The sequence below is a fragment of the Episyrphus balteatus genome, chromosome 3 (assembly GCF_945859705.1).
Source record: "Episyrphus balteatus chromosome 3, idEpiBalt1.1, whole genome shotgun sequence".
Lineage (NCBI taxonomy): Eukaryota > Metazoa > Arthropoda > Insecta > Diptera > Syrphidae > Episyrphus > Episyrphus balteatus.
Window position 1 is genome coordinate 95,775,086 of NC_079136.1, and position 14,556 is coordinate 95,789,641.

The 14,556-nt window shown below is 31.2% G+C and overlaps 1 protein-coding gene across 5 annotated transcripts in view; it reads right to left on the minus strand.

Annotated features, from left to right (window-relative positions):
- Positions 1 to 667: 667 nt before the first annotated feature.
- Positions 668 to 14,556, minus strand: part of LOC129914741 (hexosaminidase D) — an 81,118-nt gene continuing 67,229 nt past the window's right edge. For all 5 annotated transcript variants that reach the window (XM_055994093.1, XM_055994097.1, XM_055994096.1 and 2 more), the window contains 7 exons: positions 9,662 to 9,820; positions 9,010 to 9,567; positions 4,572 to 4,715; positions 3,708 to 4,471; positions 3,430 to 3,630; positions 1,140 to 1,449; positions 668 to 1,064 (listed from right to left, as the gene is read on the minus strand). In XM_055994093.1, the coding sequence (XP_055850068.1) occupies positions 882 to 1,064; positions 1,140 to 1,449; positions 3,430 to 3,630; positions 3,708 to 4,471; positions 4,572 to 4,715; positions 9,010 to 9,567; positions 9,662 to 9,820 (2,319 nt within the window). In that variant the 3' untranslated portion in view covers positions 668 to 881. The remainder of the gene's footprint in view (positions 1,065 to 1,139; positions 1,450 to 3,429; positions 3,631 to 3,707; positions 4,472 to 4,571; positions 4,716 to 9,009; positions 9,568 to 9,661; positions 9,821 to 14,556) is intronic.

Here is a 14,556-nt window from a genome sequence, read left to right on the forward strand (position 1 = left end):
ATGTTGTTGGGAATTTTTTAAGCCACATCTATTCTTGAGACAAAGTATAAAATTTTTGAAGTTACCAACGTTTTTTTCTGATTATCCTTGGCCGAATATTCGGCGGCCGAAGATCCGGTATTCGGCCGAGGAGCGTGGCCGAATATTCGGTATTCGGCCAAATCGATGTTCGCGGCATCTCTAATAATTTGTGCAAATTCAAATTTTAGGGTGCCAGCACCACATTCAATAAAGCGATCACCATTTAAAACTAAATACTGCTGATACTCGATTGTATCGATATCGACAACACTCGATTGTATCAAGTTACATGGTGGTGCGAAAGAACGCAAAGAATGCAAGACACAAAGAAGCTTTGTGTCTTGCATTTATTTCTTCCATTCTATTTTTATGCTCTTGGCCCATTATTATTCTGAACGCCCCATATATTACTCTGAAAATACTCATGCGACTTTGTAGATTATAGTATAAAATGTAGGCAGAAACAAGTACATACTTGTATATTAGAGTATTCAAAATTATTAGGTTAGGTTAGCTAATCTGTTTTGCTCCCACTTTTCCAAAATAAGTAAAACAACAATGATTTTATTTTAATTATTCTTAATTTTATATAATTACAAAGCTTTAAAAAATTAACATTATTTTTTATATGTTTTATAATTGCGTTTGTCTTTCAATAACAATTTAAAACAAAAAAAAAAAAATCATTTCAATAAAAACTTAAATAATATTTTGTTAATAAGAAGATATTTTATACACTATGCTTATTAGTTTGTGTTTGTGTTTAACTGTAACTGTGTTATGATGTGAAAAATGTTAAGAGAAAAAGATTTTTTTATAGAGTAATAAAAGTATAACAAAAATGATACAAAAATATCAAATTATTTATTATCCGGTTGTTCATTATTTGGAATAAGATCAAACTGGACGAGTTCTCTAGAATAGGGCAGTGGCCGCCTGGGCCACACTTGACGTTGCAGTAAACTCTGAGCTTTTTCAATATGTTTTCGCAGTGAAATAATCTGCGGATAGATATTCTGTTCGATAAATTCTGCTATTGTATGCTGCAAGGAAAGAAAAAAATCGGTGTTTATTTTTTAAGTTTGAAAAATGAAAAAAAAAAAAAAATTCATATTTACCTCGTCAAAGACGTCGGCCATAACACTATGTGCTTCTTTAGCCATTGTCGCCAAGTCATCAATTAGTGATGGGGTGTTTGCTGTTAACTCGTGGACACGCAATGGAGAACTGAAATTGTGCCGGACATTATAGTCAGACATCCAGGCACTTTTTTCTTGTACATGAACTAAATAATTTTGAACTTCTATTTGCTTGTCGTAGAGCCGTAAAGCAAATTTGTATGTAAGACTTCCGGGATATGTGCATGTGGTGAAAAGTTTGCAAAAATGCGACTGGCTCTGTAGTTCAATCCATGGATGTCCAGAACGCCTGAAAATAATCATTACGTAAATTTTAATTTTTAATAAAAATGGTTTAAAAGCGATTTTTTAATTTGCTGATGTTTACTTTCTTTAACTATAATTAACTGTCACAGTTCCAAAATAACCTAAATACAAAATGTAACATCAATTATATAACAACATTGCTCTTAAGCTTTCAGAAAGCTGCATTTCGTAACAATTTTCAAATCATTTTCTGCAAAAACAACTGACTGAGAAAATAGAAGGTTGGCTATAATAGTGTATTTCTATATTTGTGAATAAATTCACTACAAATACAGCTTTTCTTCTTTAAATTGATCTGAAATTTGTTTTCTTTTAATAAACTTTCTTGTTTAATAAAATGAAAACTATTCTTAATATACATTGGACTGATTCAAAAAAAAAAATAATTTTTTTTTGTTCAAAGTTATACCGAAAATATTGTAGGAAATGACAAAAAAAAAAAATTCTGTAAAAGTTTCAGCCCTTAATATTAACATTAAGTATTGCTGCATCGCAAATTTCTATTTCCCATATGAAATACATGGGAAAGATTGTGTTTTTGAGTTTGGAATTTTATATCTTTTTAATGGTTCATCAAATAGGCTATATTTATTCATTTTCTTGTATAAAATTGAACGCTCTGCAAAACTGCTTTTGTAAAATTAAAAAAAAAAAACCGACGGGAAAAATTGATGAAAATAATTTTTAGTTGAAAAAATGAATAATTCTAATTTATTGAAAAATTGTAATATGATAGTATTAGGAGTATGAGAATTAAATAAAAAGATCTGTGAAACCAAAAACCAACATAGAATACAAAAATATTGGAAAAGTTTGCCAATTTTTTTGAAAACCCTAATAGTTTCGTCAAAAAATTGGCAAAAAATCAAGACAAAATTACATTTAATATTTTAAAGTTGAATAACTTCGAAACGGGGCTGTTTATCAAAAAAATTGATAAGAGCTTTTTTGCAGAGCGTTCAATTTCATACAAGAAAATGAATTTAGCCTTTTTGATGAACTATTAAAAAGTTATAAAATTCCAAACTCAAAAACACAATCTTTCCCATGGAATTGGGCCCCAGAAATCCAGAGCTGTGGGCTCTCGGTCTCTTAAACCTTGACTCTAAAGCCCTCTTACGACCCCAAGCACCGATTGGTTGACGTTTGACCAATCATTTAACGTAGCAAGGTTTAGTTTCACTAAATCACATGAATTAGGTGGACAATCGACAGGACCATTTCTTGTTATAAAATTTTCAGCAAGCTTGCTCATGACAACTCGCAGCATTTCTCAAATGGATAGATAGTATCTATTAGATACCGTAAATCAAACCATACACTTATTTTTTGTGGATGAAGTGGTGTGTCTTAAACTATTAGGATTTTTAACTGACCAAAAACACATATTTTTTCTTGTGAAGTCAAAACTATTGTCATTATTTTTAAAGAAAAAAAACTTTTAAAATCAAATCATTGGAATAACTTGATTTATTAAAATATCAAATATTAATATATGCATGGGGCTGTAAGAGTTTCATTTCATTCCGTTCAAATAATTTTTTTCAAATTTTATCCAAAAGATTGGAGTAGATCTTTAAAGACCACTATTTTTGAAAAAAAAAGTTAAAAAAAACATTCATCAGAAATTCTACAAAGTGTCTTTTTTTTTACAAGCTACAAGAAAAATTAATCGAATTTTGGACTTTACATAAATAATACCAATCCTAAACTTCTGGCTTCATAGATTTAAACTATCTCAATTTTAACATAAGTGCACAAATTAACAAAGCCAATTGCGCACAACAAGAATATAGGTTGAATAATGAATACATATCTTTTTATGCATATCTTAACTTTTTCTATGTTAAAATAGATCAAGAGATGAATTATTTTCTCTTAAGAGTAATTTTGTCTTAATGAATGAAAGTCATTTAAGTACAACACAAAAGAGTAGATATATATATTTTTTACGATTACTCACCGACTATCTGCATGAAACGCACATTCTAGCACCTTAAGTATATCATTTTCTTTAGGGTCAACTTCAAAGTAGCCTTTTGATACTGTTGCCAAAGATATTATCAAACTGGGCATTCCAATTGGCATTAGTTCGCAAAGTGTTGCAAAATGATCATAACGTTGCCAACCAGTCAATGCTAATCCCTTGAATCCTTTTGAGAACCTAAATAAGTTATTTAATTTTTTTTTTAATTAAAAACAACACAAATAATGGAAACAAAAAAAGATTATACAACCCACCTCCCACCCTCTCTGGCAATCACAGCAAGCCATCGCATATTATTGTCCAAGTGTCTTTGTAAAAAAGGAATCATCAGACTTTCGCCAAAGGCCCCTTTAAAAGCTGACGCTCCCCATGCCGTTGGGAAAACTTTAGAATACATATCCCATAACTGAGGCTGTATAAATCTATAAACATCGCTGGCATAAACCCAAATCATTGGCTCCACATAGTTTCCAATGTGCGAGTGTTGCATTTCACTTAAAGTCATATCACGAAGCATGTCGTCCCAGATAACAACCTTCAACTGTGGCCATTTCGCCCGAACAAAGCTCGAAACAGCTGTCACATGTGATAGGAAGAGCTCGTTGCGAGAATGTTGTCGACATTTATCACACTCGCCCATGCGAGCGACTTCATCACAACCAATATGAATGTGACTAAATCTCAGTTGCTGCGACTGCTGATGTTGATGATGATGATGCGATGCCGGAGGACGATGCTGTTGGGGTTGCTGCTCTCCATGATGTGACTGGCTGCTGCTGCTATTTCCATGCAAATAACTGTCTCCAATAACATTTAAATGAAACTCAATCACTTGTGTCAACATATCTTGAAGGAAGGACATTGATACTTTTTGGCTGGGGCAAATGGACTGAGGCGATTCGGGAATTTCTCGCATATGTTCAAATCCCTGTAGCTTTAGAGCGAACTCCATGTGCCCGAAGGTTTGAACTAGCGGCATCGCTGTTAGACCATGCATTGCAACTGATTCAAGAAAATCCTGAAATAAAAGCATACAAATAAGCAATTAGAGTTGTTGTTTGTTTCGGGTCATGAAAAAGCTAAACCAATTTTATACACACACACAAGGCTATTATTACCTTGAGTTCGTCAGCTTTGTAAGCATTCAGGGCGGCCAGAGGTTGTAAGGAACCAGTATAGGGAAACATATCTTCATATTCAATAAGAAGTCCTGTTGCTCCTAGAGTTTTCACAATTGGCAGGAGACGTTTCAGAAAGGACAACTAAAATGAAATTGAAATTAAATTTAAATAATTGGTGTCACATAGGAACAAACAAACCTAAAGACAACAACATCAATCCAAAGATGGACTTTGTTTTTACAAATATTTACACACCAGATAACTCAACAATGTTTTATTCATGAGAAAGGATATGCTTCTCAAATAAGAAGAGATTGAAAATTGCTACAATTCTCTTGCATATGATTAGCCTTCGGGCGGAGGTCGGGGTGGTGTTGATAGTGTATTGAAATTTGAAATGCACTTCTCCTCAGTTTGTATGCGATATTTGAACAAACAAATGCGAGTTATTCGATTGGAAGGAAGGATGAAACATTAAATTAAGACATTCTCTGTTCAGCAAATCAAATGTAGCACAGGTCATTGAGCAAATTTGTATTGATTTATATTTGAGAAAAGGAAGTTCTTATAAGAAAAGGAATGAAGACTGATTTTGATTATTATTTTTTTGTTTTAAACAGACAAGGATATGAATTGAAACATCGATTGTAATGAATTTGTGTGTGAAGAATGTACTTCAATTAGAAAAAAAAAATTAAAGATTAATTTGAAAATTTAGTATATTGCGTTGTTTCTTAAGATTTGTATTTATTGATTTCGTTAATGAACAAATTCCTTTGGAATGAGAATTTTTAAATTACAATATTTTTTTACTCGCGATGAACTAAAAATATGTGTAAATGTTAAGTAATGCTTATGTAGAAAAAATTGAACTATGATAAAAATTAAAGATGGATCATGGAGAATGGTGAAGGAGGAGCCACAGTCTAAGCTTATGCGTCGCTTCCCTTCAAATTTGGTATGAACCATCTTTTGGAGAGTCCCCAGAGGAATTTTTTTAGTGCCAAAAATAACTGTACCTGCCGTTTTACAATTTTGGATAAGTTTTAACGTCTCTTAAACGGCTTCTACAATTTTGAGAACAAATTAATATCCACTTTTCAAGGCCTATTTACTAACAATTCTCAATTATTCTTGTGTGCTTGTAATTCATTTGCAAGAATGGAAGGGATCTACGAACGGTTAAGTAGAGATGCACTTTTTCATGTCAATTCCTCGCAAGAGGCAGTACTTCGAAAAAAAAAAATGTTTTTAGGTGGTGGAGGTCAGGATTGGAAACCAGATCATCATAGTCCAACGCACTAACCATTCCGATACGGGATACTACAAAGTTTAAATTTATTACAAAAGATTTTTTGAAAAAAAAGTATTAAGATTATCACAGAGAATAAAAACTATTTGTTTGGATTATTAGCAATCAATCAAAAAGATCTAGTTTTACTTCCGTAACAATGCTAACGCGTCTTCTCTATTTATCGTTTTTAAAAATATTTCGTTAAGTTGCGATATTTTGTGATCCTTTTTACCTATAAATTGGTCGCAACCAATAAAATTACCCTTCTGTTTTCTTTATAAATCGTCCGATTTCAAACAAATTTTTGAAACAAAAATTTAAAAATGTAGTAAGTAGAATAATCGTTTTTTTTTCCATTTTTATGCTCTGACGAACCCTCTCTATTTAATCTCAAATTGTAACATTATCGATGTATAAGTTTTTTTTCTTGAAATTTTAATTTCTTTTTGGATAGTATATAAATTAAGAACGTTGGAGCAGGCTTTATAAAAATGAATGCTTAATACTTGCCACACAAAATTCCCATCAGATGTATTCTAGATGACAATTTCGACTTTGGAGACAACAATGAATTATTTTATATTATTATTACTCCGTAAGAAAGTCTAAAACAGATAAGTGTAAGAGGTCTTCGCGAACTCAATCTGCAAAATCTTTATTCTCTTTTATTCAAAGCAAGAGCAAGAACTCTGTAAGGTGACTATTATTAACTTGAGTGTGCTTAATTCAAAACTGTTTACAGATTTATTCCATCACGTCTAGTCTACTCATCACTATTTTCGCTATAAAGTCTGAAAAACTAATTCTAAATGAATAACTTTTTGATGTTTGATCCAAAATATATATTTTTCCGTAATATTTTGATTTTTTTTTTTGTTATCTAAATCAGTAGTTGAAAACTGGAATTAACTTCATATCTGCTTCCAAAAACCATTAGTTACGTTAACCACAAGATTTTGAGGTATCATAAGTTTATATTTCAAATATCCTTTGAAAAAAATATATTGAACACGATAAAATATGACTTTTTGAGATTGCATAAGTAGGTCTACAAAAAAAAATTAACGGTTAGACGCCAAAAGACAAAAAAAAAAAACTTTTTTACCAGTTAATATTCAAATTTTTCAAGAACGTGAGGTGCCAGTGAAAATTTGACTTCGAAATCAGCACATAAAAACATGACATAATAAGTTTTTGTGTTTTGTTTCAAACTAACTAAAAATAAACTCTTCCTTCAGAGCATTTGTTTATTTGTATAAAGCTTATATGTCACTAAGTCAAAGAATTGGAATACGAAATTGAAATAGATCCTGCAAGCAAATAGCCTTCTTTAATATTGGTTTGGTTTTGTATCCAACCCGTGACAGTAGGAAATACACTCTTGCATATTTTTACTTGCGATATAGGTACTATAGGGCAAGTTTAGGATTCGTAAAAAAAATCGAACTTGAGATAACAATTTTACATGACATTACGATGATGGAGAATGTCAAAAAAGTGGGTACGGCAATTCTGTCTGTCTGTCTGTCTGTCTGTGTGTCTGTCTCTATCTGGAGCTGCACCCTAAACGAGTGAAGTGATTTTCTTCAAACTTGGTAGTTAGCAGTTTTTGGTGATTCCCTAGAGGGGAAATTGAAATTTGTTTTTTATGACCAAAACTAACGGTACCTGCCATATAACGGAAATAGAAAAGTTAATTTTTTTCAAAAACGGCTCTAACGATTTTGATTAAAATTTTTGTGTTTAGTACTACACATAAGAGCCAACTTTTTAAATAAAAAAAATATTTTTTGTACCGTTGTTAACGGTACCTGTCATAGAACGGTTTTTTTCGTTTCTGAATATCTCGTACAACATTAACCCGATTTAAATGAAAATTTTTATAAAAAAGTGTGTAAGTAAAGATAATATTAAAATTTTAGAAAATTTAAAAAAAACGCATTTTTGGATTTTTAAAAAATATTTCAAAATTTTTTTTTGAAAAATCAATTTTTTGAAAACGGATCAATGAAAAATTTTGAAATTTAATTTTTATGTGTAAATTAATTATTTCTTCAAAATGGCATACCAACTTTTTTTTGAAAAATGTTAAAAAATTTTTATATATAAAAATTTATTTTTTTAAAAAACGGCTCCTACAATTTTCGAAAATTTTTTTCTAAAAATACCTTTTTATACAAGAAATAAAATGGCATATTTGTTTTTTTTTTTTTAAGATAATTTAAAACGGAGTTTAATTAATTATAAAAACAGATTTAATTTTTTTATACTACTTATGAAATTTCTTCAAAATATCAAATTTTAAACTTCTTGAATAAATAGCTTTAACATTATAGTTACTTTAAGCATAAGAGCAAGTACGTGCGACACCAGTCGTGCAATTTATTTTTCTTTGACCAGTTTAATTTACATAATTAAGTTTATTGTTGGTATTATGAAAGTCTACTTAAATTTTGAACAATTACATACAAACGTGCAGAATTTGAAAGAGAAATAATAAATTTATTGTACAAGTGTTCCTCCCGTCACAACGGAAGACTCGAAGGTCCCTTAAATTAATTTCAAATATGACCAAATAATTTAAATAACGACATGTAAAGCATTTAATCAAACATTAAGATTGAAATGAATTATTTACTTGTTAAAAAACTCTTCTTTTGTCAGAAATTGATTCTCATTTTCATTTGCTTTTTAGTATTAGACATAAAAGTTGGTAAAATTAAGTTTTTTAAATTCAAACAACTTCTATCACACTTTTAAACGATATCATAAATCTTTTATTTCGATGGTTCTTAATAAACTCCAAGGAAATTAGTATAGGGTTTCATAGATGCTTATCAAATGAATAAAATTTCCTTCATTCCGGTCTTGTTATTATTTTGCCCAAGGTAGATGTGTATACATCAAAATTAATTTATGAATACAAAATTGAAGAAGGCTATAAAAAAAAAAAAAACGGCAGTCAAATATAAAGGTTTTACACTCGTTTAACCCCAATTTCATTTCACCACCATCGACCATAACAGCGTTCAAAGGTGAAATGAAATTTAACGAAATTTCAACACTTTTTTTTTTCAACCACACAAAAGTTCAAAAATAAAAAACCAAATAAAAAAAAAAAAATCAGAAAACACATCATACCTTTGGTGGTGCTCCCTTCAAATCTAAATGCACCAAACGCTCGTTAGGCGGATGAGGTCCTCCTGGACCGATACCAGCCATAATTGGTACTCCCATTCGTTGTAGTTCATGCTCGTACTGGGATTGACGTTCGGCCGACGATAAAATTCTCTCATAGTCCATGACGTTGTCGTCGTTTTGTACTTTTTGTTTATTTTGCAGAATTTTCAAACGTTCCTCTTCAAAAAGGAAACTCTCACCCAGTGCAGCCCCACCGGCTGATGATTTTTTTCTTCGTTCAACTAACGATGTTGACACTGGATTCTGGGTGAATTTCACAAATTGTACACTGCCAATTTTATTGTTATTGGCGATTTTATTTGCCTTATTATTTGACAATGACGATAATGATGCTGATGATGATAGGCCAGCAGCACTATTCGATGATGATAAGGCAGCTAATTCAGATGCAGAAAGGTCACTTGTTTGCTGTCGTTGATATCTAAGGACTCGATTAGCTTGCGAAATAAGTTTTTGTATGAGATACTCGTTCTTATTTGATGCACCGCTATTGAATTCCTTCAAGAGAGAGAGAGAGAGAAGGAAATATGGGATAAGTAATGGTATTTCATTATTCAGATGTTATATTGAATTAAGAAAGTTTGCTTACTACCTTTATGAAAAATAATTTATCTCGACCATTTGATTCGGCTGTTGAATAGGTTCCGTTGAATAGTGCCCAAGTCCAGAGGCCGAGTAAGAGCAGACTTGACGTGATAAGAAGTACAGAAAGTTTTCTTCGCCAAAGTAAAGTGAACAAATTGGACTGCATCTGAAAGGAAATTAAATAATACACTTAGTTTAAGGAGTTTGCTTATGTATATTTTTGTATGATTTCTCTTAACATAATAATAACTTGTTGTCAATTGTGATTTAACAAAAGACTACTGATCTTATGATTCCGATAACAAAAGAGAAAAAGTTTATCCAACACACATATAAGTACCTTTACGACTTAACTGTTCAAAAAAGCGGATACAAACTTTTCAAATAACGATATTGGTGTAAGAGTGTCTACATCATTGAGAGATGACTACAAAGTCAAGAAGGTATAGGTAGTACATACGAGTTGAATTTTTAAGAATAGAGTTAAGAGAATCATGAACAACAAGGAAATCCCGGAAAATGCAATCGAAGGTGAAAATATCTAACCGGAAGAGATGGAAGGAACTTGTAGTTACACAATGCTCCAAATGCAGTTGTCGGAATGTGTATTATTATCGTTTTAAATATTTTTTAGAGTTTATTTTTTGCATTAAAAAAGCTTAACAATTTAGTATTATATAGCGAATGACATTCGGATTCGTAGAGGATTATTACACTGGTCTACAAAATTAAATTTTTTTTTTGGTGCGGACACTAAAATATAATTTTCTATAGGTTTTTGATGTGCTGAACTCAGAAATATCCTATCAGCTACCGTTTTTGAAATATTACTGTTAGAAAGTTTAAAAAATCGTTTTTTGACTTATTTTGAAGTTAACAAGATTTTCCCCAACCTGAACCAAAATATACTTTCTCTAGGTTTTTGATGTGCTGAACTCGAATCTGAAGTCGGAAATATCCTATCAGCTTCCGTTTTTGAAATATAATCGTTAGAAAATGCAAAAAGCTGATAGGATATTTCCGACTTCAGATTTGAGTTCAGCACATCAAAAACCTATAGAAAAGTATATCTTAGTCTATATCGGCACCAAAAACCGTATAGACTTGTGTTATAAGCAAATTATTTTATTTAGAGAATCTTAAAAATACGAGGTTAACCAATTCCGACAGTAATACATTTATTAAGGAAAGGTATAATCTCAAAAACTGTGTCGATATAAGTTCTTAGACAAGTAAAACATAATGGTAATCTTATAATTTTGTTCAAATTATTTAAATTTTTAGGTTTAATTTAAGTCGCGATGTTCATGTTTTTTGTTTTGTTTTTTTTTTTTTTGTTATCGCACAATCGACTTTTTCTACCCGTAAATACCATACTATTTGGGCAGTCGAGGTACCCAACGGACGTGTTATGGACGCGTTTGGGATGTTCCGGACGCGTTTTCGACGCTTTATTGCGTTTTGAAAGCGTTTCGGACGCTTTTATGACGCGTTTTGAACGCGTTTGGGATGCGTTTTGGACGCGTTTTGCTCGCGTTTTAAACGCGTTTTTGATGCGTTTCGGACGTTTTATGTACCTGTTATGGACGCGTTTTGGACGTCTTGGAAGCGTTTTGTATGCGTTTTGTATGCGTTTTGTATGCGTTTTGGACGCGTTTTGGACGCGTTTTTTAAGCGATTTGGAAGTGTTTCGGACGCGTTTTCGGCGCGTCTTGGACGCGTTGTCGAAAAAACTCAAAAAATGAACTTAAAAGAGTGGATACTCTATTCCTTGACAGTCGCCACGCAACCTACATTATGTGCAAACTGTTTCTGTTGAATAGACACTATCTTTAAGAAAATATAACTCTCAACCGGTATAACGATGAGGTCATCTTATGACGTTCACACGAGTCGAAAAGCTTCGCCACACGGCAAAAATCGACTCGTGAAAAGTCGGCGTTACCAGATAAGATTCACGTTTTTTAGGTCCCATTTTCCATTTTGTTTTACTACCGGTTCCAAAATAATCAAATCGAAACAAATAAAAACAAAATTTTTCTCAGTGAAAGCTCGAAACGCAAAAATTAAAAGTATGCATAAATAATTAAAAAAAAAAGTCAGACAATTCTTTAACGGATAATATATGGTTAAAAAATCGAAGGTAAGCTTTTAAATGTTGCCTAAATTTTATACATTTTACTCTATCAGCAACACAAAAATAGAATTTATTTTCCCTGGTCAACTAATAGTTGATTTGGGAATTGAAAGAAAAACATGCGATAGAAGAAAAAAGCAACTGTTTGAGTTACTAAAACTAAGATAGGTATATTTTATTAAGGACAAGTTCTCAACTGAAACTGATGTTTGTTCATAAACTTTGTTTTCCTTCATTGACAAAAAAATATTTAATTATTCACCATGCTATCAGTTTCTCCAGTGGCTCTTAATTAATTCCAATCTAGCTGCTCGAGTAGTCGCGCATAATAATTATACAAACATAATCAACTTCCAATAGCTTGAAGCCTTTTTTACTATACAAAAATATCGCCCACAACATTGTCGTTGTGTCGCCACATGGGAGCAATTTTGTCATTGATGAAAAAAACAAAAACCAGTCCTTGACTGTTATAACTTATAAATGGCTGTGTGTTGTTTATGTTGTTGTTAATATTTCATCGAGCTTCTATGTATTTACATATGTTACAAAGGAATCCTTTTGTCTTTCTTTAAAGCAACTTTTTCAATTCGATTAAAGAACGTACAAAATTAAATCATCATTGACATTTTTGTCTTCTTTTAATTTGCACTTCAAAACTAACTCAAACCATCTGCAAGTATAACACTTGCTAACTTTTTAGCGAGTCGATTGGACCTGATACGACTTTCAATGTTATATCTCCTTTTATACTTGCGATATTATGTAGGTACTATAATAGGGGAAGTTTAGGATTCGAAAAAAAATCAGACATGACATTACGATGATACAGAATGCTTTCTGTAAGTACGTCGAGCTACAATCTAAACTACTACAGCGATTTTCTTCAAATTTGGTAGTTAACAGTTTTGGGGATTCCCTAGACCAAGGACCAATTGAAATTTGTTTTTACGATCAAAACTAACGGTACCTGTGATATAACGGAAATAGAAAAGTAAATTTTTTTCAAAAACGGCTCTAACGATTTTGATTAAAATTTGTGTGTGTATGAGTGTATTGTAACAAACAAGACCCAACCTGTGCCATAAATAACACTGGTTAACAAAATTAAACTTTTTTTTTGTTGCCGAAACAAAAATATACTTTTCTCAAGGTTTTCGGTGTGCTGAACTCGAATCCGAAGTAAAAAAAAATTAATCAGCTCCCGTTTTTGAAATATTACCGTTAGAAAGTGCAGTACTTCGGACCTTATTCTTTTATATAAGGAAAATTGTTTAAGTATATTTAGTAACGGTTTTTATAAGAACTATTTTCCACCTTATTTAATCTGTTTAAATCTTTCCAATATCTTTACTACTGCCCGAGATATCCTCAGTTGTTTGGTATTTTTATAAACTTTAAAACCTCATTATCTCCTTTATGATATATGAAGCCAAACCCACTTAGTTCATTTTAAAATATATCGGGCAATACAAAAGGTATTGAAAAGATTAAACAGGTATCGAAAGATGGAAAATAGTTCTTACAGAAACCGTTACTAAATATGTTCAAAGAATTTTACTTATACAAAAGAATAAGGTCCGAAGAACTCAAAAAACGTTTTTTTTTTGCATTTTCTAACGGTAATATCTCAAAAACGGGAGCTGATCAGTTGTTTCTGACTTCGGATTCGAGTTCAGCACACCGAAAACCTTCAGAAAAGTATATTTTTGTTTCGGCAACAAAACCCTTGTAAACCAGTGTAATAATAGAACCGTTTTTTTTTGGTGTCAGGATACAATTTATAACAGGCTGATTTTTGGTATACAGCTTGGTGTTCGGGTGGTTTACAATCTGAAGTTTCCTCTGTCCGCTAGTCCCGTTATGAGGGGTCAAAGGTCACAACATTTTTTATTTTAAAAATGGTAGGTTTTAGACAAAAATTGTAGTTGAGGTCATTTTACAAAAAATTGTTATATAAAGTTTGTTTGTATCACTTACATTACAACACTTCAAACTATCTCATGTAATTTTATTTAAATACAAAATATAAAAATATCATGAAAAACATAATATGCGAGTTTGAAGTGATATAATTTCTAAACGGTGCTTAATACAACAAAGCTTCATTTTTGTAGAACATAATTTTTGTCTAAAACCTACCATTTTTTGAATTAAAAATGTTGTAACCTTTGACCCCTCATAACGGGACTAGCAGACAGAGGAAACTTCAGGACTTTTCACATATTGTAAATCACCCTAACACCAAGCTGTATACCAAAAATCAGCCTGTTACAAATTTTTTCCTTGAAAAAAAAACTATTTTTCCTGGGCTAAAAATGTTTATACAAAAGCTTTTAAGTAAAAGTAATATTAAAATTTTGAAAAATTGAAATTTTGAAATTTGAAAACGGGTTGGTGAAATATATTTCGATTTTTTTTAGTCTTTATTAATTATTTCTTTTTTTTTTGAAAATGTAAGAAAATTTGTATACATAAAAAATTATTATTTTTTAAACGGCTCTAACGATTTTTTTTTGTCTGAAAATTCCTTTGAAATCAGATGGCATACTTTGTTTTGTGATCATAATAATTAAAAAAACAGTGCTTCATTAATTATAAAAATCAGATTTTATGTTTTTTTTTTGCATTATCGGAAATGCTTTAATAAAATCAAATTATAAATTTCCCAAATTGATTTTTGTAAAAAGCTTTAAGATAAGAACTTCTTTTATCATAAGAGCAAATTTGTGCGACCCAGTCGTGCATTTTATTTCTGTTCACCC